A 27,426-nucleotide genomic window follows, 5' to 3' on the forward strand; every position below is an offset into this window, starting at 1 on the left:
CACCACGAACCTCTGTATATGTGAGTGTGTGTTTCCTATGAATAACTAGGACAAGTAGTTACATATCCGATTTTTGGGTACCCAGCCCGCACCCCTCAAAACTGAACACAGAACTTTCGGCAGCATGGCGGACTAGGTCATGGGAGGGCCCCCCCCCCCCCCCCCCCGGTGCAGAACGACAGATTTTGCATGATTCTCAAGTTTTTGCATCGCTGGACTCATAGACAGTAAGGAAAACAACAAAGTGCCTGAAAAACAAAACCAAATGAAAAATAAGCACAACCTTGAGTGGTGACAGCTAAGCACCGGGCAGGAGGGTTTTCTCTAAGAACAAGTGCAGAGCAGGGTGGGGACAGGGCGTTGAAACGGACATCGCAGCTTAAGCCCTGACCTATGAAAGGAGCCCTGGTGGTCCTGGGTCAGTGACACCTCCTAGGTGTATTTCCAAAGAAGCAGGTACCCACCCTCTCTGGAGGAAAGAAAATCTCCCCAGTTTTCACTCTCCATGTTCTTTTTTTTTTTTTTAATATTTTTTTTTAACGTTTATTTATTTTTGAGACAGAGAGAGACAGAGCGTGAACAGGGGAGGGGCAGAGAGAAAGGGAGACACAGAATCTGAAACAGGCTCCAGGCTCTGAGCTGTCAGCAAAGAGCCCGTCGTGGGGCTTGAACTCACAGAGTGTGAGATCGTGACCTGAGCCAAAGTCGGCCGCTCAACCGACTGAGCCCCCCAGGCACCCCCCCCGCCCCCCCCCCCCCCCCCCCCCCGTCTCTTTCCAGTGTTAAAAACCACGGAGACACAGTCCCGTTGCTGTTCCGGAAGGCAGTGTGCTGAGGTCTGCCTTAGTCCCGTCGCGGGGGACTGGAGAGTTCTGGTCAGCTGCTTCCAGGATTTTTCTTCACTGTTACAATTTTAAAGCTTTGCCGGGACTCCTCTAGGTGCAAACGCACGCGTTCTCAGCAGCGATCCTAGCGACTGGTTTCCCGGCTTTTCGGCAGTGGCCATGCCCTCCAGCGAGAACAATTTCACACTCACGTGTTTTTGCCAGAGGCTTCAGGAAATGGGAACAGCTCGCCGCTCTCTTCCTAGGCGCCCATTTCCATTCTCGGTTGGGGAAAAGGTGCGTTTCTGGTGATGGTGATGAATTGCGAAGACCAGTAACCGTGGTCCCCCCGGCCCTTCTCTTTCTGTCTCCGCCAAAGCCCAAGCCCCACTCTGGAAGAAGTCAGCGCCTGGGCTCAGTCGTTCGACAAGGTAATGCTTACCCCGGCGGGAAGGAATGCCTTCCGGGAGTTCCTCCGAACAGAATTCAGTGAAGAAAATATGCTTTTCTGGATGGCGTGTGAGGAGCTGAAAAAGGAAGCTAATAAGACCATTATCGAAGAGAAAGCGAGGACAATCTACGAAGACTACATTTCCATTCTTTCTCCGAAAGAGGTACGTACCCTACTCCAGAGGTTTCCTCCCAGGAGGCCGTTGGTGAAATGAACCCCCTCAGGGTCTGGTCACCTGACACGGTTACAGTTACTCCAAAATAGAGAACACGCTGCACCCAGATTCATGGCATTCGGGTGCCTTTGACTGTGGTCTCACAAGCGGGCTCTGAGTGCCCCCTAAACTCTGTGAAAGATTTTGTGCCCTTTTCTGGGAAAAAAAGCATTCATGACTTTCCTCAGATTCTCCAGGAGGGGGAGTCTGTGCATTTTATTGTAAACACCGTTTAAAACTATTCTACCCTGTAAGCATTTCTTTAAATAAAAGTATCCCCTTATTCTGAGCAAAATCTTTTTTACAGGTATTTTTAGTTTAATAGAAATAGCATCACTGATAGGATACGGAGGCCGCGTAGGTTTTCCCTAGGGGGTCCTTTCCTTATAGCAGAGAAATTATCAGATGAGTGAAATCAATCAAGTTTCCATCCCCCAGTTTTTGTTCCTCCAAAGCTAAAATCGAGGGGGTCAGGTTGATCTCAAAACCTAGTATCTTGTAGCTCTAATTGTAAAATCACCCATTCTTTCCTCCTGCGTGCCCCTAAGAATATCAAGTCAACAAACGAGGGCCTCTCCTGTCAAGGAGCTCGGTCAAGGGGGCAGACAGACATGGGAGTCCCTGGTGTGCCACATGGGCTGGCGGAGGGAGCCATCAACGGGGGGGTGGGACAGGAATGAGGCACAGGAACTAGGAGATGCCATGGACGAACTAAGGATGTGAAAAGGAAATGACCAGAAACACAACGGGATGAAGACATCCCAGAGGACGGGACTCGATGTGCCAAGGGTAAAAGCATGCAGTCCCGTGAACTGTGAGAACGTCAGTAGCTTGGCACACTGACCGTGACACATCTCCCAAACCACTAGGGCTGCTGGTAGACAGCAGGAAGAGAGTTCAGGAAAGGGGGTGGTCTAAGAGCATCGAAGCGTTTGGGGGCCACGCTGAGGTTTTCTGATGGTCATCTTGGGAAGCCCTCGGACGTTAGCCTGGCAACATCGTCGAATTTGGATTTTCAAAAGACCAGCGTAGCTGCACAGTGGATTAGGAGGAGACGAGAGGCGGGGGGGGGGGGGGGGGGGAAGCTACCAGACTGATTACTGCAGACAGGACACGATGGGCCATAGTGGGGTCAGCTGGAGGGAAACCAGAGAGGCGGGGTTTCATTTGAGGTGAATCCCAGCGTCTGGACGATTCCCACGTGTCTGGGTGGGCTGGACGGTGGCATAGTTCATGGAAACCGGGCAGACAGGACGGGGATCATGCCTGGGAGAAAGACAGCAGGGCTCCACTTTGCTTAAGTTTGTGTTTTTAAGTTGGAGCTACTCCGCTGACAGACGTGTGAATGTAGAGTTCAGAAAAGTCATTTCCAGTTTGGGTTCACAAAAGCAAGAGAATTTTCGTCCTTCAATATATGGCTTCTAACACCTTCTTATTTAGTCATGATTTTGCTTCCTTTTTTTGAGATGCGATTTTTCATCACTGACTTTTAAAGCATCAAAGAACCAAAACACTGGTTAGCAAACATGTGAAGCAAAAAAGGATATGAAAAGATGACCCTTTCTTCCCCAAAGTAGGCATCTATTACTTGAAATATAACAGCATCGACATTTTTAAGAGCTTAGATTTTGGGGTCAGATGCACTTGGGTTTGAACCCTGGTTCTCTCGTTTAGTGGCTCCATAACCTTTGGTATATTTCCGCACCTCTCTGGGCGTCTGTTTCCTCATCTGTACAAAGGGGACATCACCATGTCCCTGTTCGCTTGGGAGGATTACAAGGGAGGACAGGTGCAGAGCCCCAACACAGCACCTGGCAGAGTCGTCACACCCTGGGTGGCCCCTTCACGAAGCAACCGTCTGTGTCCGTTCCGTCCTCCCGAGCTGACACTCCCAGAGACCTTCTTCGTGCGGAGGCCGCAGGGAACGAAGGATTTCCGTGTGCCGCGGCTGTGTGTGAGCTAGAATGTCCCCGGTGGTTTCTGTAGTACTTCGGTTTAATTCTCCAACAAGAGCAGATGATTTCTTCTTCCTTCCAGCCAGTGATATGTATCAAGTCCCTCCTTCGGCAGGAGCCGTGCCCCTGGGCCCCCCGGGCCTGACACTCGGGAAGCTTCTGCGAGAGGACTGCCTCGTGCTGAGGGCTGCCGCGGGAATAAGCTTGGGGGCCAGGGGCCAGTAAAGGTTCTTCACGCAGCAGGGAAGATGTGTGAGTTCAGTTCTGCAGCCTGGGGAAAGTCCGAGCCCAGCGGCTTGCTCTGGTCTAGGAGACAGCCTTCTCTAGGACGAGGCAGACATCAGAGAAGGAGCCGACATCTACTAAGGACTTCCTGAATTCCACGCACTTTAATAAATTCTCATTAAATCCCCCCACCCCCCAGCTACCGTCGTCATCATCCCCTTTGTGGAGGAGTTCGCCAGGGCACGGTTTACTTTGCCTAAGTCCCCAAACTAAGCCGTGGCACAGCTGGGATTTAAACACAGGCCCTGTGCGCTTTTAACCCTCGCACAGTGCTCTGAGTAGCTTCCATTCGGCAGCCGGCCGGACATTCCTGGAAACCTGTGACTGTGTTCTTAGCTGGCTACAGCCTGGGACCTCCAGGTTTTAGCCCTAATGGTATTAAGAAATTAGCAAGGGGTAAGTTTGTGCATGCTTTTTTCTTCCAAGGACATTGTACATTTTAAAGAAGGAAAACGGGGGCATCTGGATGGCGCAGTTGGTTGAACATCTGACTCTTGATCTCGTAGTGTGTGGGTTCGAGCCCCACATGGGACTCTGTGCTGATGGCACAGCCTTCTTGGATTCTGTCTTTCCTTCTCTCTTGCCCTCCCCAGCTTATGCGTGTGCTCTCTCTCTCTCTCCTTCAAAATAACTCAAAATAATTTAATAAATAAGACAATGTGGTTTTCTAAAGCATCGCGATCCCCACTAGCATTACTTGTGAGAAATACACATCGTCAGGCCTTCCCCACACCTACCGAATCAGACACTCTGCAGGTGGGGCCCCGCAATCTGTTTAACAAGTGGCCTCTGATGCCGCTGAAGTTAGAGAACCCCTGTTCACTATGTGTTCCGTTTCTCTTTCAGCAATTTAGGTTTTCGGATAACTTTGTTTGGTTTGGGATTTAAAAAAAAAAAAAAAAAAAAAGCCACGGGAGTTTGGGATGGGTCGCCGGAGAGAAACAGATCTGACACGACTCTTACTTGTTTCGATTGGCAGGTCAGCTTGGACTCCCGCGTAAGAGAAGTCATCAACAGGAACATGGGAGAGCCCTCCCAACACATATTCGATGACGCCCAACTTCAGATCTACACCTTAATGCACAGAGACTCGTATCCCCGGTTCATGAACTCTGCCCTCTATAAAGATTTGCTTCAGTCCTTATCTGAGAAATCAGTCGAAGCATAGGATGTTATCAAATGTATTTATTATTAATAAGAAAAGAACTCATGGACTATGTCTAGTACAGGGAACTTAGAGACAGTAGTATCTTCTGCTAGAGTCATCCGCGGGCTATTTTAATAACAGATGCTTCCTTCCACAGAAGGCTATGTATTCACAATGTCAGTTGCAGCCGCCGTTAGTGACACTTTTGGAAAACGACGGGTACGGCCGCCTTAGAAAAAGATAGTATGTTTACGTGCACAGTAACAGTCGCGTGTCGCGAATGGCGAAGGATATACTAGAAGACTGTACTGCCTGGGGCATGTACGTCCACTGGAGCAAACAGGACTGCTTTCGTTTTGTCCGAGTTCAGTATCTGATGACTTTCCTCCCAAAGAAAAGGCATTCAAGTGTTTCTTAGCGACTCCTTCCTTCCGTCGGGCTGTCTTGAGGGTTTTGCTTAGCAGTGCCATTACCGGACCCCAGTTCCCATCTGACCAAGATGTGTCACCACTACGCATAAGGACGGTACTGCGCTCTCAGAAGACGCGTATGCAGATACATATAGGTGCATGTGTATCTATGCCAGTTAACGTAAGGAACTGTGCTCTTAGGTGGGTCGTCTCCTGTTCCGTAAGGGAAGTAGTGTTTAGAAAATTCTTTTGTTGACAAGTCACCGTTTCATCATCGCAATCTGCCAGCCTAAAGAATGGACTTTGAACTCACAGCTTAGTCGTGTTCGTAACAAAACTTTCAAATAAGCATATTCCCGTTTTTATTATTCGAAGAAATATGGGCATTTTCACTCTAAAAAAATAAAGCACAGGAGTTTTATCTCTTTTTTTTTTTTCACACGTCGATATTTGGGAACGTCCGATTAAATAAGAAGGGTTACATGTGAGGTTTAGGCTCTGGCTTACTACTTTCCTTGCTAATCTGTAGGAGTCCCATGGGTCTTCTACCCCCTTCTCATTGTTCCAATTACTGCCAACATGCTCATGGCTCCCAAATTAGGACCCGGTGTAGATTTCCTCCAGCGCTGTCACAATCAGCTGCCGGCCGGACACCTCCCCTCGTATATCCCAGAGGAGCGAAACTCATCCAGATTCTGACTTCTCATCCCACTGGCCCCCCACCTCCAACCCCACCCCAATCACCCAGCCGGTCACCTACGCTCCTATCCAGGTGCTAACTTTTCCCTGCTTTCTCCTCGCAGACACAATCGCCAAGCCCGGCTCATCTTTACTCCTCAATATTTCTCGTGTGTCTCTTCTTCCTTCTTCCCATCCCCTTGATCTCACACCTGCCGTCATCGTTGCCGAGAGCCCCCGAACTGGTCTCCCTGCCCCGATCTCAGCCTTTCAAATCCACCTTCCAAAATGCCACATCTTTCTTACACGCAAATCTGCCCAACACCCTCCCTCTACTCCTTAGAATCTTTAGTAACTCCGGATTGCCCAGAGTACAAATACCAAATTCTCATTACAGCGTACAAGCAAGGGCCTCTCTAGTCGGGCTACGGCTCCCTAGCCAACCCCACACACGGTTTAGATCCCAGAATATATGCTTATAGACAAGGCACTTCTTACCTTCATAACCACCCATACCGTTCATACCCTCCGCTACCCGTACCCCTCTCTACAACGCCACCCTTCAGTCAGGTAACTCCAGTCATTCCTTTAAGATTTACCCACACACGACTGCCTCCAAGAAGCCTTACCTGACCTCCTGATTCATACTTCCATCGTGCTGGGTGCCATTCTTTAGGATTCCAGGATTTTCCTATACGGATACTTACCTGCATTTACAAATTATGATTACCAATCTGTCCCCTTAGACCGTAAGCTCCAGTGGCATTGGATATAAACCTTATCGCTCATTATATATATAATCTAGTTAGGAACAGTATTTGATAAATGTTTGTAGAACTGGAGAGTTATACCATGAAAACAGAATTTCCCATAATTAAGAAAAAACAAACATTCCATTCCAAATTTGTTTCACAATGTGTCACATCTCAGAAAGAGATCATCACAGCCCATGTGGCTATGGAACTCACAACTACTACCTACTAATCCAGTGAGTAAATGGGTAGTGACATCTATGTATACGAAAGAATCTGGAAGCCACTCCAAATGTATCCTACAAATTCAATGCAATTCCAAGGTTTTTGAATATTCTTAAGTAAACTTTGAAGACTTTGTTGGGGTGGATGGTGCTCCATTTGGAAAAAACTGATATATAAATAAAAATTCCGGGACGGTTTAAAGATAAGAGCTTTTTAAAAACAGAACATTATAGGGGTGCCTGGGTGGCTCAGTCGGTGAAGCATCCGACTTCGGCTCAGGTCGTGATCTCACGGTTTGTGAGTTCAAGCCCCGCATCGGGCTCTGTGCTGACAGCTCAGAGCCCGGAGCCTGCTTCGGGTTCTGTGTCTCCCTCTCTCTCTGCCCCTCCCCTGCTCACGCTCTGTCTCTTTCTATCAATAATAAATAAACGTTAAAAAATTATTTAAAAAGATTAAAAAACGATGGCCATAAAGACAAAAAGATTAAATCGAATTCAAATTCAAATTCAAACGAGAGGATCGTGGTTACTATTTCCCCTCTAGATTTGCCAAAACCAAAGGTTTGCTAGGATCCGCTATTAGCAAACGTGTCAGGAAATGGGCCTTTCTATCCTGTTGACAGGTAGGTAAACTAGTTTGACTTTTTGGAAAGCAATCTGGAAATATCTATCATTCTGAATATACATATCCATTAGCTGAGAAGTTAAACTTGAAACCTGTGAGATCATGACCTGAGCCGAGATCAAGGGTCGGACACTTAACCCACTGAGCCACCCAGGCGCCCAAAAAACTTTTGTTCAGTTGCTTGTTAGAGAAACGTAGATCAAACTGGCTAAAACACAAAGGAAATTGAATGGCTTTCCTGAGGAGAAGTCCAGGGTAGTTCTTGCTTCCCCGGGATTGGATCCAGACACACACCATGTGTTATCCACGCCATCTCTCCATGTCAACTCCCCTCGGTTTCATCACACAGAGACACTGTGCATATCGTAGGCAAAACGGCAGAGCAAGGCCCTAGACGCAGTTCCTGCTCATTTAGCTATCCCAGTAGAAACGGTGTTTCTCTCATTGTTCAGACAGCAGGCTCAGGGAAGGAGTGTGGAGCGGAGGGGAACACTGCGGCCGACCCCCGGGGTCACACGGAAGGAAGAAGGCTGAATGGCTCGGACAAGATGTTTGGGAACTAGTGACGAAAAGATGACAGGGGTAGCTAGGGCATTCCATTGCAGGCCTCTCACGGTTCCTGCTTGTTTATTTTACATCAGCTATACCTTCAAATGGCATTATTATAAAAATGATTTGGATATATACCATAAACCACGTTTAAGGGTTTAAAAAAAAAAAAAAAAAAAGGAACCTTTTTATTTCAAAGTAGCTCAGTTCTCCAATTTTGGAAACGCTTGGGCTAATTTAACTGACCATAGGGCAGATCACATATCAAATACTGCTCTTTGTAGCCAAGGCCATTAAGGGAAAAAGTAATAACACTAATTGGCTGTCTTTTTATAGCACCAGGGAGAGGAATCAGAGCAAGTCATTTGAGGTAGTTACCTGTGCTTTCTTTTTCCATCCACCAGTTGGGTAAACAAGTACAGAGTACACAAGTCAATTTGAAAAAAGCTTGTTTCCATTAATGATAAAACTGTTGCATCACTTTGCAGAATTAAGGTACCAAAAGAGAACTCCCAAGACTCTGACTCATTACATTTCTTCCTTTAAAGTTGGGAGTCTAGGGGCGCCTGGGTGGCTGTCGGGTGGGCATCCGACTTCGGGTCAGGTCATGATCTTACAGCACAGCTCGTGAGTTCGACCCCCGCGTCGGGCTCTGTGCTGACAGCTTGGAGCCTGGAGCCTGGAGCCTGCTTCAGATTCTGTGTCTCCCTCTCTCTGCCCCTAACCCACTCGCATTCTGTGTCTGTCTCTCTCAAAAATAAACATTAAAAAAAAAAAAAAATTAAAGCTGGGAGTCTAGGGGTGCCTGGGTGGCTCAGGCGGTTAAGCATCTGACTTCGGCTCAGGTCATGATCTTGCGGTTCACCGTCAGGCTCACTGCCTTCAGCAGAGCCGGCTTCAGATCCTCAGTCTCTCTCTCTGCCCCTCGCCCACTTGCTCTCGCAATCAATCAGTCAGTCGGTCAGGAGTCCAAAACACTGCCAACCGGTGGTTATCTAACCAGCTTCCACGGGTCCTCAACACGTGGAACATGCTTTACATCTCAGCTCCTATGTGGTCAAGAACAAATGGAATACACAAATATAACCAAGAAAAACTATCACATGAGCATCTACTATGTGACAAGTATTCTAGGTGTTGAAGATACAGCAGGAACAAGTGTCTCATAGAAACTTTCCAACTCCACCTTCGTAAGTCACAGCTGTTGGTTATCTAGGAGAGCCGCATGAGATTTTTCCGATACACAGCTCCTACTCCTTTTGACGGACTTCAACTGACTTCACCTTTCTCCAACATAATGTTTCCATTATTACCTAGGAACTTGTCAACCAGTAACTGTGTTCTTTTTTTTTAACGTTTACTTTCTTATTTTTGACAGAGAAGGCAAAGGGGCAGGGACAGAAAGGAGACCCGGATTTCGAAGCAGGCTCCAGGCTCCGAGCTGTCGGCACAGAGCCCGACTATTCACTGTGAAGCAGCATCTTCGATGTTGGTACTTTTCTTAGTTTTGAAACTGACAAAAATATGTGGATTTTTATGCCAGTGATTATTCACATCACAGTTCCCAGTGGGATGTCTCTTCTTAAAGGGCTAATTTTCTACAGCTAAATGAGTGTGTGTGTGGGGGGGGGGGGGGGGAATGGTATGGAAGGAGGAGAGTTAAGATTAAAACTCTTTAAAGCCCAACATTTTTAACTGTAGTTTTTATTTTGAGAGGTAAATTCAAACCCTCAATTTAAACTTTGACCTCTAAGGACGATCACTGTGCACCTATAAGAATTCAAAGTATAGTCTGTTATTTCTTTTGCTATCTTAGTACTTTAAACTTATTTTCCCATTTTTAAGATATAAACAGATTTCGATGTTTGGGTGTACGTAAATGTTTCAGAACTTTTGCCATGGCTTAGCAATACTGGGTAACCAATGCTTATAATCACCTCTGAGCAAGAAAACCAAGGTGGTTATTTTCTGCCTTCCTAGGATGGTTCTTCATTAATTCCTACTACACAGGTCTAGTTTAATTCTTATGTGTATTCATTTAACACAATTACTTTGTCCTGGAAATAACTATTATTGAGTATTACCTGTGATAACATTTCCTTCCTATGACTTTACAACTGGCTAGTATTTTTCACTAGTCTCGGTCTCTGAGATCACGCTAAGCGCACACACGGCCTATGCTTGTGTGCTCTACTTGGAACCGCTCCTGCCTCCCTCCCCAGGAGTCCAGGGAAAGAGAAGAGAAAGACATGCTCTGTACTACCAGCTCAACACGAGTTTTCGCTTAAAACTGGGCAGGCATCACTTAATTAAAACCATCCTTTAAAAACACTTTAGGAATCGGGAGAGAAATTTTGAAACAAAAGGTAAAGCAAGCGTCCATGTCTAAATAAAATGACAAAATGTGATACATGTTTAATAACAAGAAACTTTATTGGATTACAAATTTAAAAATGGATCACTTAATTTAAAAGTGGTACTATTTTAGTTTTATTCTTCCAAAAATGCACTTTATTTTTCAAGTGATAAAGGTTAATCTGAGAACTGACAAAGTAGAGATAGGACAGTACCAGTGGGTCAATGCTCACACACGGGGCCCTAACATGGACCTTGAATGTTGTCTTCTGTGTTACATCAAATTGATTTGCATTTAAAAAGTGGGGAAAGGGAGCAAAGGGGAGTGCAAAGCATACACTGAAGTCTTTCTACAGGAGTCTGATAGAGTATCGATTTAGCATGATAAAAATGTGGGCTTTGTAAAAGTGGCCTCTAAGATGTGCCAGAGCAAGTGTACCCTAAGGAATCTATGTGAAAATCATTTTTGCTTATTCCTAACAAAACAAATGGTACGCACTTAAAAAAAATTTAATTATAAGACCTGTACTGTAACGCCAGTTGCATCACAGCCCATGTATTCAGTTCGTTGAACAACCTCATTCATTGTGTGACAGAAAAAGAGTCGAGAAATTGGACTCGGGACAAAAGTATTTTCTATCAACCTCCATATGGAAAGACCACAGCTTTAATGATTTATATATATAGTCCTTAAACTTAATCCTTGGTCAGTAAAGATTTCCAAATCAAAATCAAGTCATAAACTGTTTACAGTAACTATACTGCACTAAAACACTAACATTTTCTTCCCAGGTATGTCTTCCTATGAGGGGGGAAATGGTCAGGAGATTTCATTCTTTGCCTTTGCTGGGACTTTTGAAAAACCTACTCAACTACAACAGTGTTCCGCAAAACCAAAATACACTACAAAGTCAAACAGGTAAATAAACAATAAAACCAAACTGATTTCAACAAAGTCAAGTCATGTTTCCAAAAGTAAAATCTATTAAGAACAAGTCATAAACATGTACAAGAAATTACAAGAAATGATTATCACGGTTAGTTACAAATGCAAAATAATATCTAATTATCCCAGACTTGTGAACATAATAATTAAGTTCAATCTCATAGGCTAGTTCAAATATTATGTACAATTTAGATAAGCTGGTCAAGTATTATCTGAATACACACACGTCTGATAAACTTATATTACCTCTTCTTCTCCTTTGCTATTTGCAGGTATGTGCCAATATGGGGAAAAAACGCGATTTCCATTTATGTATTAACTGAGAAGAATAACATTTCTACAGTGTATGTTTTGGACTGTAAAAAAGTTAAGGTACGTTTTCCTTTTAAAAGGAAAAAAAAAGGTAAAAATAAACTGCCAAAAGTTTAATATCAACTTACTACAAAAATGAAAAAAAAATGTTTTGAAACAGATACCATATAATTATTATGTGGTCTCCCTAATGATCTGATACTACAGAAGGCATTTAAGGAAGGAATGCTATGTCAAAAACCAAGACTAACCCAAGGGATGTATGTTACTTTAAAAATCTGATTTGCAGGAAAACTAGATGGCCTAGTTTTAAAGCTAATTAGAAAATCCATTTAATGGTCCAGGCATTTTGCCATTTCTTCCAACTCAACAGAACTGCCAAAAAAAAAAAGAGAAGTATTTCATGAGACCTTTAAATACAGACAATGGAGTGTATACCCCACCCCCATTTAACACAGTATACACCTTACACTGCTGAAGAAAGAGGCATTTTTGAAAAAGATGCTATATTTCTCAGACGTGAATAGTCACCTATCCTATGTGTTTGACTTTTCCAACTTAGAATCAGTAGGAATATATAACTGAAGAAATAGCATAAAATATTTTTTATTAAGTGCCCTTCTTAATGTTTTTAGGTTAAAAAATATAATTCCAAAACAAAAATTCATTTCAAACTTAACCTTCTAGAGCAAGCCACCCTATCTATCATTCTACACTAAATTGAACTCTCCTAACATCCAGCAGGTACTATGTCACAGCTATGTTGCACGCAGCCTGTATTCAAAGCAAACTGCAATGTGCACAGTAATAGTAACCATCATCATCATCATCATCCATTATGCAAAGTAAAGAGCTATCTGGAAAAGCCAGACTTGCTCAAAAGGACTGAAAATAATCAATGTCCCTCCCTTCAACCAATGTAAAAAACTTCAACCCCTAAAATAATGTCTAGGGCCCAAATCCTATACCATATTTGTGGAGAATACTCCCACCTGTCTACTTTTAATTCACCTCTGATTTTCAGAAAATGCTTTAACTTATGTGAATAATTTAAGCATTAGAGCAAAAGGTCTAAAGCTAAGTATAGCTTTAAAAAAAAAAAAAAAAAGCATCATACAAGCTTTCTCAAAAACTAATAAATACAACCAGCATTTTTGGAATACCAACAATTATCAGGCACTTTAAATATATTATCTGTACTCTTCACCACAGCCTATGATGTAGATATTACTTACACTTAATAGGACGTAAAATTACAATACACTAAAAAGATAAGCAACAAAGGAGTTCAAAACTTGTTTAGCTCCAAAGACTATACTCCCACCAGGTGAGCTCTCCAACCAAACAAACTGAACATCCTTATCTCTATTAACAATAAAAATGGTCTCAGAAGTGATGTGTAAATCTTCTCTCGTGTTTAAATTACATTTCTGTGGCTCACAAAAATCACTCAAGAAGGGATCGCTTAAACATAAGCTTGCCTATGTGGGGCTAATTCGGGAGTATCTAGCTGATAAGAAGGCTCAGTGAAAAGCCTACCAAAACCATGGCAGTGCTCATCTGTTAATTCTTAAAATAAACACTAAAACCATCGGGCAAATGGATTTCAACAAGGTAAAGCAATCTTCCCAGAATCACAAATCCATGAGGACAGGTAATACTCATGTACAGATTTTCCGGAAGTACAACAGTGGAAGCAACTGAATGAATACAGTATACACAGGACCCTGACACAGTAATTGCACATTTAAGATTCAATCCTGTTATTCCTGCACCAAAACAATATGCAGGCAGGAAAATTAACATTCTTAATTTCTAAGAGTATAGTATAGTATATTCCTTTACAAATAGTTCGTCATTGACTTGCATAACACTGAACAGCATGAGCGTATATATATATATATAGATAGATAGATAGCTAGGTAGTCTAATAAAACGATGTGAAGAAATCTATTATAAATGGGTAAAATATGAATATAAGAAAGTGCCATACCTTCCATCGATTTCCACATTCATTGCAGACAACAAATGTTGTCATTGGTTCATCAGCACTACGAGTTTGTACCTACAGCAAAATCAAGCGAAAAATATTACTTTTTACAATAATGTAAGAAGTCCAATCTCAATAAGAACATTCTGTATTAGGAGATACAATAACCACAACAGTACCACAATAAAATGTTTAAGAGCCTGAAACAAGTTCAGGTAAGCGAAATAAATGCCAAAGGGACACATATTTCAAAACTTCCATTTTTCTAAATCATTCCGTATTTGTCTTTTCATGTTTAATTTCTCCCAGATAAGTGGAAATCATCTAAGTCACACATTATATTTTTCATAAATGCTAATATAGAAAAATTTCATCATCACTTAAAAGATACATCAGTTTTCTCTTATAAATTAGCAGAGATGTAAAAATTATAAATGTTTCATTCTAAAAAATATAAACTGCCACCACCTTTCTAAAAGTGAGGCAGCAACAAGGTAAGAGCCTTAAATATCCACTCTCTATGACCTAAGAACTTGGTATCTGACCTAAGATAGTAACTAGAAACACAAATAAAGACCTGTGTACAGATCAACATCACTAATCATTAGGGAAATACAAATTAAAACCACAAGGATACACCACTTTATGTCACTTCAGCCATTTAGAATGGCTAATATCAAAAAGACTGGGGTGCCTGGGTGGCTCACTCAGTTGAGCATCTGACTTCGGCTCAGGTCATGATCTCATCAGTTGATGAGTTCGAGCCCCGCGTCTGGCTCTGTGCTGACAGCTCAGAGCCTGGAGCCTGCTTCAGATTCTGTCTCCCTCTCTCTCTGCCCCTCCCCCGCTCATGCTCTGTCTCTGTCTCAAAAATAAACATTAAAAAAAAAAAAAAAAAAAAGACCGGGGCGCCTGGGTGGCTCAGTCGGTTGAGTGTCCGACTTCAGCTCAGGCCATGATCTCACAGTCCGTGAATTCGAGCCCCGCATCGAGCTCTGTGCTGACAGCTCAGAGCCTGGAGCCTGCTTCAGATTCTGTGTCTCCCTCTCCTTCTGACCCTCCCCCGTTCATGCTCTGTCTCAAAAATAAATAAATATTAAAAAAAAAAAAAAAAAAAGACTAAGGATGTAGAGAAAAGGGATCCCTGTTGGTAGAAATGTAAACTGGTACAACCATTACGGAAAACAGGATGGCAGTTCCTCAAAATATTAAAACTTCAACTACTGTAGGAGTGTCTGGCTGGCTCAGTTGGTAGAGCATGCAACTCTTGATCTCAGGGTTGTGAGATCAAGCCCTACATTAGGGGTAGACTTGACTTTAAAAAAAAAAAAAGAAAAGAAAAACCCTACCACATGATCCAGCAATCCCATTCTATATATATATCCAAAGGAAATGAAATACGTATCTCAAAGAGGTATCTACACACCCACGTTCACTGCAGTATTATTTACAATAGCCAAGCTATGAAAACAACCTAAATGTCCTTCAATGGAAGAATGGATAAAGAAAGGTGGCATATATATACACAATGGAATATTATTCAGCCATTAAAAAGGAAATCCTGCCATTTGAGACAACACAGATGGACCTGGAAGGCATGCTAAATAAAATACACCAAACAGAGAAAGAGAAATACTGTATGGTATCACTTATATGCAGCATCTTAAAAAAAAAAAAATGATTTCATAGGAACGGAGAATAGAAGGTGGTTGCCAAGAGCTGGGAGAAGAGGGAAATGGAGCGATATAGGTTAAGGGGTATAAATTTCAGTTATAAAACGTAAGTTTCTGAGGATCTAATGTACAGCACGGTGACTATAGAGTAGATCTTAAGCATTCTCATTGGAAGGAAGGAAAGAAAGGAAAGGAAAGGAAAGGAAAGGAAAGGAAAGGAAAGGAAAGGAAAGGAAAGGAAAGAGGGAGAGACGGAGGGAGGGAAGGAGGGAGGAGGGAAGGAAGAGTGAACTAGGTAATGAATATGTTAATTATCTTGATCTTGGTCATAATTCCACAATGTATATGTGTATAAGATCATCACATTGTACACTTTAAATACATAAAATTATATGCCAATTCCTCATGAAGTTGAGGGGTTGGAAATTTGCGTACAGGAATGTTTGAAGAGTGTAAATTTACAACAGCACAAACACTAGAAACACGTTAAATATCCAACAGGGAAATAATAAGAGCATACCTATCTGATGGAACATTATATAGCTATTAAGATGTTTACCCAAGTTTTGTATTTTTTTTTTCAAATAATTAAAGGAAAAGGCTTACGTTTTATAGTAGCTAAGTGAAAAGAAGTACCTTCCTCCCTTAAACAATGTGGGGGTTTAGACTGCCAACTCCTCATGCAGTTGAACATCCACATCTAACTCCCCCAAAAACGTAACCGCTAATAACCTACTAGTGGCCAGAAGCCTTATTTACCAATAACAGAAACTATCAATTAACACATACTTTGTGTGTTGTACATACTATATACTGAATTCTTTTTTTTTTTAATGTTTATTTACTTTGAGAGAGTGCGAGCACATGTGTGTTCACTTGCGGGGGAGGGAAAGAGAGAGCAGGAGAGAGAATCCCAAGCAGCCTCCACACTGTCAGCCCAGAGCCCACATGGGGCTTTATCTTATGAACCATGAGATCATGACCTGGGCCGAGATCAAGAGTCAGACACAACTGAGGCACCCAAGCACCCCCTATATACTAAATTCTTAAAGCAAGCTACAGAAAAGAAAATGTGACTAAGAAAATCATAAGGAAAATACATTTTCAACACTGGATATATATTTACTGAAAAAACTTTGTGTAGAAGGGAACTCACGCAGTTCAAACCTGTGTTGCTCGAGGGTCAACTGTATCTAAAATGATTGGCTGTAACTAGATAAGAAAAAATTCACAAAATACTGCAGGTACCAAAATACTGACGACTGTTCTCCCTGAGCACAGATTAATGGGCGATTTTAAATTTCTTGTTCATATTTTCCTGTGTTTTCCAATTTTTCTATGAATAGGTACTTTACATCGCTTTAAAAGGCTAATATGACCATATAATCCAGAAATCTCACTCCTAACACACTCAAAAGAATGGGAAGCAGGGTGTCAAAGAGGTAGAGTACAACAGATGTCCACAGCAGCATTATCCACAATGTAGCCCAAAAGGTGGAAGCAGATGTCCACCAGCAGATGAGTGGGTAAACAAAATGTGATATATACATTCCATGATTACTATCCAGCTTTTAAAAGGAAGGAAATTCTGATAGATGCTATAATATGGATGACCATTTATGAATACTATATGGTTTTAATTTGCATTTCCCTGATGATTAGTGATGTTGCTCTGCACACAGATCTTTACTTGTGTTTCTAATTACTATCTTAGAATAGATATCAGAAATAAGCCAGAGACAGAAAAGAACAAATACTGTATTATTCCATTTATCCTTCTGACTACCTAGAGTAGCCAAATTTGGAGACTGGTGGTTGCCACGAGTTAGGGAAATATACAGTTACTCTTTAATGGGTATTGAGTTTCAGTTTTACAAAAGAAAAAGAATCCTGGAGATTGGCACAATATTATGAATGCACTACTATTCAACTGTATACTTAAAAATGGCTAAGAGGCTCAATTTTAGGTTATGTGTATTTTACCACCACTAAAAATTTTAAATTAAAAAGAGAACTCAGGGAAAAAAAATAATAAGCTAATATGATCTTTAAAAATTTTAGCAACATAACAGACTTCTGAAGTTCTCCACTTTTTTTTTTTAATTTTTTTTTTTCAACATTTTTTATTCATTTTTGGGACAGAGAGAGACAGAGCATGAACGGTGGAGGGGCAGAGAGAGAGGGAGACACAGAATCGGAAACAGGCTCCAGGCTCCGAGCCATCAGCCCAGAGCCCGACGCGGGGCTCGAACTCACGGACCGCGAGATCGTGACCTGGCTGAAGTCGGACGCCTAACCGACTGCGCCACCCAGGCGCCCCTGAAGTTCTCCACTTAAGAGAATTCCTGAAACCAAGGTTCCAAAGACAGAAGATTATCTCTTTCAAGTGAGCATTCCTGAATGAAGCTGACAATACATTATTAAAGTTAGAAGTTATTCTTAGGTAGGGTGCCTGGGTGGCTCAGTCGGTTAAGCGTCCGACTTCGGCACTCATGATCTCTGTGCTGCTTCAGATTCTGTGTCTCTGTCTTTTTCTGCCCCTCCCCCACTCAAGATCTGGCTCTCTCTCAAAAATGAATGAACATTAAAAAAAAAAAAAAAAGTGGGGCGCCTGGGTGGCGCAGTCGGTTAAGCCTCCGACTTCAGCCAGGTCACGATCTCGCGGTCCGTGAGTTCGAGCCCCGCGTCGGGCTCTGGGCTGATGGCTCAGAGCCTGGAGCCTGTTTCCGATTCTGTGTCTCCCTCTCTCTGCCCCTCCCCCTTTCATGCTCTGTCTCTCTCTGTCCCAAAAAAATAAATAAAAAACATTGAAAAAAAAAAAAAAAAAGTTAGGGGCGCCTGGGAGGCTCAGTCGGTTAAGCGGCCAACTTCGGCTCAGGTCATGATCTCGCGGTCCATGAGTTCAAGCCCCGCGTCGGGCTCTGTGCTGACAGCTCAGAGCCTGGAGCCTGTTTCAGATTCTGTGTCTCCCTCTCTCTGACGCTCCCCCATTCATGCTCTGTCTCTCTCTGTCTCAAAAATAAAATAAATGTTAAAAAAAAATTTAAAAAAAAAAGTTATTCTTAGGTTTAAGTACAGGGGAGATAAGGAAAATGGATGAAGGCAAGAACCTAAATACTGTATTCTGAATAACATATATTTAAATTGAATGTGGGATGACGAAATCCAGTATGTTACCACTTCAAAGATGAGCAGCTCACAATACCTGTAAACTATCAACATGATTTTTAACTCAAAAGCCCAAAGGAAGATAAAGAAGAGGCATTCTCAAAAGAATAGCATTCTGTTTACTTAAGGCTTTAAGATAAAAAATGCCTTGAAAAATCCTTCTGAACTATTCTTATGTATTTGTATCTAAATACTTCCTAAACTGGGGCCCTAAAAGTATGAGGAACTTCTTGCTCTCTGGAAAAAATTTGGTCTCCTGGTAGATACATGTTAACCCAAGAGTCAAACTTAAGTCTTTTATATCTGTTACTCTGACAACTTGGGAAGTTTTAGATCTACTGACAGAATTTTTTTATTCTATTTTAAATACCTTTCTATTTACACTTAATACTTCCTACTATGCGGCATTTTCAGGATAGAATTCTCATTGCCAAGATTTTTCTACATGATTAAAAGAAAACACAGTAATCCAAACTCAGGTATTTCTGAAGCCATTTTCATTTGTTAATGTATTTTAGTGACTATCAGTAGTAATACTTTCACAGAATAAAATACTGAAATATCAGATATATAACTATGATTAAATGAAAGACTTCAAAAAGGTAGAGGACTTTAGATTGGTTAAGTAGAGCATATCTGAACATGGAGTGCTAAAAAACTAAGAGACAGAAGTTTATGTAGTGTGCTACCACATTTCTACGAAATGGGAAAACAGGGACACCTGAATGGCCCAGTCCGAAGAGCATATGACTCTCAATCTCAAGGTCGTAAGCTAGAGCCCTGCGTTGGGTGTAGAGATTACAAAATAAACCAACGAACAAACCAAACACAAACACACACACACACACACACACACACACACACACACACACACATATATAAAATAAAATGGAAAACAAAAATATATTCATATTTGTATATGCACGCATAAAACACATAGAAAGCCACACAACTAACGAGTAATCCTGGTTTACCTCCAGGGAGGTGGGACCAAGTAGCTGCAGGCGAAAGTGGGAAGGGAACTTTCTACGCATAATCTTTTGTACCTTTTGAATTTTTAACCTTGAGAACAGAACATCCTCTAAAAGTTAAAGAACAAACTAAGTAACTAAAGGATCTTTTCTGTAACTTACAGAGTTTAGTAATACTACTTTCTTAACAGCTTAATTTTCTGTCAATCAGAAAATTCAATTCCCTAAATCTATTACCCTGAAACATTAACTGTAAGTTATTCTCTAACGGGAAAACTTTGAATTTAGTAGATTACAGACACAGCACAAAAATACCTTCTTGACAAATGAAATTAATGATAGTTTGATAAACCATTTTCACACACATATACAACAAAAATAATCATTATGTGGCTCTTTTCACAGCTCTTTTGTTCAAGAACAAAAAGGGTTAGTCACATTCTACTTGAAGATAAAAGTCATCAATATGTGGCAGAAAAGGAATCGGTGTCTGGAAAGCAGTTACGCTAAAAGTAGCCATGCTCCAAGTGAGGAAGAATAAAGAACTTTCCTTAAATTATATGATCCTGCCAAATAAAAAGAATTATAACCTGATTATATGCTAACCAATAATCAACTGCTCGACTCTTAGAAAAAGAATATGGGCATTTTATTAAATCCTATAATGTGTTGTATTAATTTTCTTTAATTCATATAGCGTTCACAGTAACAATTTCCATGAAAGTATAAACATATCAGCTTATTTTCAATTAAGTGAAATCTGTTAGTATTCAGAAAGCATTTCTCGGGCACTTGGGTGGCTTAGGTGGTTGAGCGTCTGACTCTTGATTTCAGCTCAGGTCATGACCTCACAGTCATGAGATCCAGCCCCCTGTCAGGCTCCACAGAGCATGCAGCCTGCTTGCGATTCTCTGTCTGTCCCTCTCTCTCTCTCTCTGCCTCTCCCTGCTGCGTGTGCACGTGCATGCTCTCTCTCAAAATAAACATTTTTTTTAAAAGAGCATTCTTACACTGAAAAGACCACATCTCCTCTTGAGAAATATCAAAGTACTGGTAATTATCTTTACTACTTGCTTTGAAACAAGAGTTGCAAGCATTCCATTTAGTTATTTTTAATTGAATTATAACTGACATACAATTTTGTGATTAGTTTCAGGTGTACAAGTGATTAGACATTTTTATACATTATGAAATGATCTGAATAGGTCCAGTTACCCTCTGTCACTATACAAAGTTAGTACATTCCTGACTGTATTCTTCATGCTGTATGTTACCACATCCTTGTGACTTATTTTATACCTAGAGGTTTGTACCTACCTCTTCAACCGCTTCACCTATTTCATGCACCCCTCCACCCCTCTTCTCCAACAATCACCAGTTTGCTCTCTGTATCTGAGTGTTTCAAACATTTTTGGTTTATCCATTTCCTTTGTTTTTTAGATTCTGCATATAAGTGACTCATATAGTATTTGTCTTTCTGTCTTACCTGACTTAGCATAATACCCTCAAGCATTCTTAATATGAAAGTAAGAATCTATAAACAATCACAAACCTGTGTGTAAGTACAATTCTTCTTTTTACATTTGCCACATGTAAATAAGTCAGTCTGGGTTCCACCCGTCTTGGCCATCTGATGCTCTCTGATGGCTTCTTTGGTCAAGTTTTTCCGCATCTCTTTGAGTTCATCACTAGCCATTTCCTGTCAAGGAGGTAGCAATACCACTCAGTTATAGGCACCTTCTGTATATATCCTGACTGCTTTTTATGTTCAATTAGCTTAATAATAATAGAACAAAAACCAACTTCTAAAGTTTTAAAAGTGAAAAATCAGTATTTTTCCTCATAGAACTTGTAAATTTGCTTCCTTTTAAAATTTCTTCAAATACTTATAAGTTTGTATGTGAAAATGAGATTTACTGTTTAAAGGTTTATAAACAACGTAACAATCCTGTAGCAATGAGCACCTCTAGTATCCAGATTGTGGTCTCTACCATCGCCCTCCCCAAAAAGGAACCAGGGACCTTTGGAGGAATCTTCGGTTCCCATTTTGAGTCAAGAAATGCACAGGATAAGCTAGGGTCATCTTTTTGTGCCAGAGAAGCACGGAAGCCTCCAAAGGCTCTTGCAGTCGAGTCAAACGGACAGAGGGGCTAAGATGAAGGAGCTCCCATTAGCCAAGGACAGGACAGTTTCTTCAGCCATCAAAATAAATTACTGTACAGGATCAATCCCCACCGGGTAAATAAAAATGTCACAGATCCATGATGATACTGAAAAAGGAGAGCACAAGGATGCAAAAACAGAAACAAAAGCCCACAGCGGCCATTACTACGACACCAACTCCTCATTCTGATAAACTGCTAACTAAAGGGCAACAGTTCCACATTTACCTGCCTTTCCTATCCAACCCAAAAGAGTAACTAAGTGCCTGAGCTTATAAGGGAAAGTGCTTCTTTGTCAAAGAAATCTAGCTAAAGATGTGAAGGGAGGGACAGAACTTTAGAAGTCACTATTTGGCAACTCCTAATAAAATAACCAATTGAGGCAAGGAGCATCAGTGAACGAACACATGAGACGAAAGGTCAAAGGAGAACTTTGCAACGGGAGCATTGGACTGTCCGCATCCAAGCCCCCTGACCCATCTCAGCGTGCTAACAGTCCAAAGCAGTAAGACGCTGTGCCTCTCCTGATGTGGTGCAACATGGAGCAAAAATCACCAGTTACCAAGTCTTTGTGGGGAAAACAGCGGAATTCGTGTGTAATCAAGCCTAGAGAGCTAGTTTCCAGTTGACAGAAAACTTAAATAACACCATGAGGGAGAAAAAGAAAATTCATACCGTGGGATACAGAAGAAATAAACTGGTTTCTTCAACAGGTCAGGGTCATGAAGGAAAAAAGGGGGCAGGGGTAAGAGAAGAGACTGCTATGGATTTAAATGCATATATACAGAATCTTTAGAAACCAAACTAAAGGCAATACGTTGATGTGGATCCTGACAGAAAGTGATGTACAATGAGGAAAATATGAATCTAAATTAGGAATTATTGTTAGCTTTGTTGGATGTAGTGATGACAATGTAGAAAGTTCTATTTTTAAAGGTTATCTCTCGCAGGTTTATAAACTAAAAAGATACAATGTCTCAAGGGAAAAGAAGCAAAAAGAAAAAAGGGATAGGTGAAAAGGGTGACAAACTCTTGAAAATATCTGAAGCGTGGGTGACGGATATATAGACGATCATTACACTCTGGTCTCTAAAGTTTCAAGTTATTTTAATGAGGTTTTTTAAAAAATAAATTTTAAAAATATAACAATTTTTATTAGCTATAGAGACAAATTCATTCTCTTGGATGCATAATAAAATAATGAGACTGCAGAGTATGAACAGCTATGTCTATAAATAGCAAGCTCTGAATTTTTTTTCCATCATTCCCTAAAATTTAGGAATAGTCAATATGACGTGACCAGTTTTATGGGGTTTAACCATGAAAAGAACTCAGAAGTTACAAAGTCTGCTTGCAACTAGATACTCAAATCTTCAACTTCATGTGAATCCAAAGTAAGTAAAAACACTTTTGCTTTTTGACAATGATTTAAGGCAATCGACCAAAGATCATGGGACGGTTGTGTAAGCGACGAAGTACGGATACCAACTGATTCAATCACCTTACATATTTGTCTAGTACATTACACACATAAATATCAGAATAGCTAATAAGGATTTATTATAAATGTAGTATTTATATAGTACTTCATCATTCAGACAGACTTTTACTTGGCATCATGTAGTCACATCATGGAAACGTTACTTTCACATATACTCACCTCTGCTGTCATCCTAGCAAATAAGTCAGGAGGAATATTTCCACACAGTACGTTTTTCCTTAAATTTGGATTCTTAGCATCTTTAAGATTTGATATCCTACTTCGTACTCTATTTTTGTATTTCATGTCTGTATTCCTTATTTCTTGATATATAGGTACCAGGCCGTTAAGGAAAAAAGGTTAAATTATGAAAGTAAGGTATTTTTTTCCCTAGTTCACCAAAATAAGAATACCTGAAATTTCTAAGCAGTTCTCCACCAGTTTCCAGTATTAGATTAAGCTAACAAGGCACTGCTTCTACCTCGTTGCTTGATCTGGAACTGGCAAGTAATAGTGATCCTGCTTTTATATCAAGAATGAGCAATACTTTCTTCATAATGTTTAATGCCAGCAGCACACAAATTAGAAATGTTTCAAAAAGTAACTTAAGTACTCAGTCTGAGAAAACTTGTAAAAAGAAGCCTGAATTTATATAAACTTTGGCTTGCCCAAATCTGAATTCTACAAAGGATCCTAAAAGTCTTGATGACACAGCTCCTTTGGGACCCACTGGGAAGAAACCCATTCACGGTGGCCCCAAAGGATCGCTTCTTGCCCCAGCTCAGCAAGTTCTTTTCCTCTCAACAGAAAGCAAGCCCCAAGCGCAGCATGCCATCTAACAAGGCCATGGATAGTTCCAGGGTCACACTGTCACCCAGACATGCAAGTCCCCTCTTCCAAAGCCCTTTCAATGGTGCTCGGCACAAACACACTTCCCTCCTGATGATGAAGTCAGGGGACCTCATTTGCTTTGCTGAGTTCCCTCAAACATGAAACCCTACTTCACACGTGGTGTGTATGTTTTCCGCACCCTTTTGCACGACTTCAACTGGGGTGTTATATTCTCAATTTGCAAGGCAGAGAAATAAAAATACTATCAACACATATGTTTTCCTTTTGATTAACAAGAAAACAACAATAAAATGACATGCCCTATTGTTTCCCAGCAAAACAATACAATCAAGATAGAAACTGAAAAATGAAACTCTAAATTCTATACAGGAAGAAAAAAAGTTAATCTATACCAGATTATTTAAAACAATCATGAATATACACAGAAAGGATATCTTCCTCAATTTGAGATCCTAATTCTTCCTCATCGGCTCCAATAGCGACGTAGTCATCTAAACACAGGCACAAAGAATTGTCAAGAATAAGTGATTATGACATATTAAAAGAAAATTGCAATAGAGAATAAATTAAACTGCATTCCTATGTCTTCAACCCCATTGCCTTAATAAAGAGTCCTTTTTGTTTAGTTTCATTAGAATCTGGTCTCTTTACTACCCACTAGACTCTTCTGGATTCACCTAATGTCCACAGTGCTCCTGCAATGATGACTCCTTATCCCTCAGGAGCGGGGAAGTAATTGATCTAGCAGGCAATTCCTCATTTCACAACTCCATAAATTCTGGTTGCTCCAGCAGAGAGTAGAGAAAGTTATAGAAAGAACTGTCTTGTCTCCTGTGACTCAGGCTTCAATGCAAAGAAACCATTCATTTCATCTGCCAATCACATATATGGACACACTCAGAAGACTCCTATGCAAATATTCAAACAGATAGAAGGAAATAAAAAGAAACTAGGAAGAAAAAAGAAAAAATATATAAAGAAACAGGGAATCAAAATAGAAAAGGCAGAGTAAGGAGAAAAACAGGTCATACTAACTATGGATCAAGTATAATAGAAAAGAAAAAGAATGAACCTGTATAAGATGATAAATATTTCTATATGTAAAACTTAAAAGTTAAAATTTTACATAAGAATGGGTAACTTCAAATTAAGTAAGGCTCGCATATATATAAATCAAGATCTCTTTTTCACTTAAAAAAAGGTAGAAAATGGAATTACAAATATAAAACTTAAATACCATATCTCATACTAACATTTAACAACAGGACCCAAACACAGTATCATGAACGCTCAATCTGGGGAGCAGAGTAATTATAGTTGTCCCTCAAACACCACAGCAGTTAGGGACGCCAACACCCCATGCAGTAGAAAATCCTCATATAACCTCTGACTCCCCAAAAACTTAGTAATAGCCTACTGTTGACCAAAAGCCTTACCAATAACATAAACAACACATACTTTACATGTTATATGTATCATATACTGTATTCTTATAATAAAGTAAGCTAAAGAAGAGAAAATGCCATTAAGAAAATCACGAGAGAAAAATACATTTATAGGACTGTACTGTTTGTGTTGAAAACAAATCTGCATTATAAGTGAACCTGCGCAGTTCAAACCCAGTGTTCAAAGGCCAACTATACTTTGCAGGTTACAAGCGGAGGGGAGAGATTTGCGAAAACCCTTTAAGTTACTGTAAACAAAGGAAACATCCATAGACGAGAAGGAATCTCTCCCCTGGAACTACACAGTAGGCCCCACGATGCCCGTACCTCTCTGCCAGCAGTAAGCCCTATTTGCCACAACGTCCTCCTGCACTGAGCAGCGCAAGTAGCTAGCACGGGGCTGCTGCTGGGGAGGCAGACACACGGGGGTGGCCGCGGCAGAGGTGGCGCGAACAAAGGACTCGGCGATGGAACAGGGCACACTGAACTTACCTCCCGTTCGGAGAGCGGCTGCAAGCATCTCCCTACACTTCAACCGCACAGAATCAGAAGTGCTCGGTGCCCGAGGGAAAGACGAAACATAAGTATCTCGGGCATTTGCCTCCTCCTTTCTGCTGCTTATGTTGCCACTGGAACTACTAAAATACACACACACACATACACGCCAAAAAGAGGTCAGGAAAAAGTCTCTTAAAATAACAGCATTACTATCCAAAAACAAAATTTCTTGACCTAAACAAATGACACAGTATTCAGTGACATGAAAACAAAACTGGTGTTGCATACACGTTTCTAAAAAGTTAAAATCTTATTAAATCTGAGACTCATTTCATGTTTTTTTAACCAACTAAACCTTTGATCTTTTTAAACATTAAACAATATTTTTAATATTTAAGAAAATATACATTACAGCTCAATACAATAAATCAAAAGCAAGGATTTCGGTTACACGAGGGGAGGAGGGGATGACGCCAAAGAATACAACAGCTCTCAACCAAAACTAGAGGGAAAAACATGTTAAAAAAACCTTATTCCAATTAGACAACCAAAGAGGTTTATATTTAAAACACTCCCTTCAGGATAAAAAACATGTATAGTGACAAATGAATTGTAAGAATATAAAAATGTCTCTTTAATTTCTCCATAGAAACATCAACTCAGTCAAGGACAGTTTAACAGTTTTTGAGTCAACCCAATCATTTCAACTGCTGCTGATTAACTTCTTAGAGTCTCACTAAAATTACTCTCTGTGGGGTTTCAATTAACTTTTTTTAAAAACATTTCTTAAGCTTATTCGTTTGTTTTTGGGAAAGAGTGCATGTGCAAGTGAGGGAGGAAGGGGGGGGGTGGAGAGAGAGAATCCCAGGCAGGCTCCATGCTGCCAGCACAGAGCCTGATGCAGGGCTGGTCATGATCCCAGGGTCGTGGGATTGAGCCCCACCATGTCGGGCTCCCTGCTGAGTGTAGAGCCTGCTTGGGATTCTCTCTCTCCCCCTCTGCCCCTCTCCCCTGCTCTAAAATAAAAAATTAAAAATAAATAAATAAATAATGGGGCACCTGGGTGACTCAGTTGGTTACGTGTCTGACTCTGACTCAGGTCATGATCTCACAGTTCTTGGGTTCGAGCCTCACATCAGGCTTGCTACTGTCAGCCTGTCAGCGTTGAGCCTGGAGCCTGCTTCAGACTCTGTCTCCCTCTCTCCCTCTGCCCTCCCCCTGCTCATGCTCTGTCTCTTCTCTCTCAAAAATAAATGTTAAAAAAATTTGTTTTTTAATAAAAAATAAAAACTTCATAAACAGATACAGTGGACAGAACAGTCCTTCTGTATCCTTCTACATTTAATTATCTCCTAGAAACTTTGTCTTCTTCAGAGTGTGTGTGTGTGTGTGTGTGTGTGTGTGTGTGTGGGAGTGAGAGAGAGAGAGAGAGAGAGAGAGAGAGAGAGAGAGAGCGCGCG

At 41.0% G+C, this 27,426-nt stretch overlaps 2 protein-coding genes across 3 annotated transcripts in view; one reads left to right on the plus strand and one right to left on the minus strand.

Annotated features, from left to right (window-relative positions):
* The window catches only part of RGS20 (regulator of G protein signaling 20), an 85,802-nt gene extending 80,408 nt beyond the window's left edge, over positions 1-5,394 (plus strand). For both annotated transcript variants that reach the window (XM_078441563.2, XM_078441562.1), the window contains 2 exons: positions 1,204-1,438; positions 4,709-5,394. In XM_078441563.2, coding sequence (XP_078297689.2) covers positions 1,204-1,438; positions 4,709-4,897 — 424 coding nt within the window. In that variant the 3' untranslated portion in view covers positions 4,898-5,394. The remainder of the gene's footprint in view (positions 1-1,203; positions 1,439-4,708) is intronic.
* Positions 5,395-10,522: 5,128 nt separating this feature from the next.
* Positions 10,523-27,426, minus strand: part of TCEA1 (transcription elongation factor A1) — a 43,245-nt gene continuing 26,341 nt past the window's right edge. The window contains exons 5-10 of the mRNA XM_078441561.2: positions 25,961-26,106; positions 24,458-24,514; positions 23,352-23,506; positions 21,082-21,228; positions 13,721-13,792; positions 10,523-12,102 (exon numbers count right to left, since the gene is read on the minus strand). Coding sequence (XP_078297687.1) covers positions 12,094-12,102; positions 13,721-13,792; positions 21,082-21,228; positions 23,352-23,506; positions 24,458-24,514; positions 25,961-26,106 — 586 coding nt within the window. The 3' untranslated portion in view covers positions 10,523-12,093. The remainder of the gene's footprint in view (positions 12,103-13,720; positions 13,793-21,081; positions 21,229-23,351; positions 23,507-24,457; positions 24,515-25,960; positions 26,107-27,426) is intronic.

The sequence above is a fragment of the Panthera onca genome, chromosome F2 (assembly GCF_046562875.1).
Source record: "Panthera onca isolate mPanOnc1 chromosome F2, mPanOnc1 haplotype 2, whole genome shotgun sequence".
NCBI lineage: Eukaryota > Metazoa > Chordata > Mammalia > Carnivora > Felidae > Panthera > Panthera onca.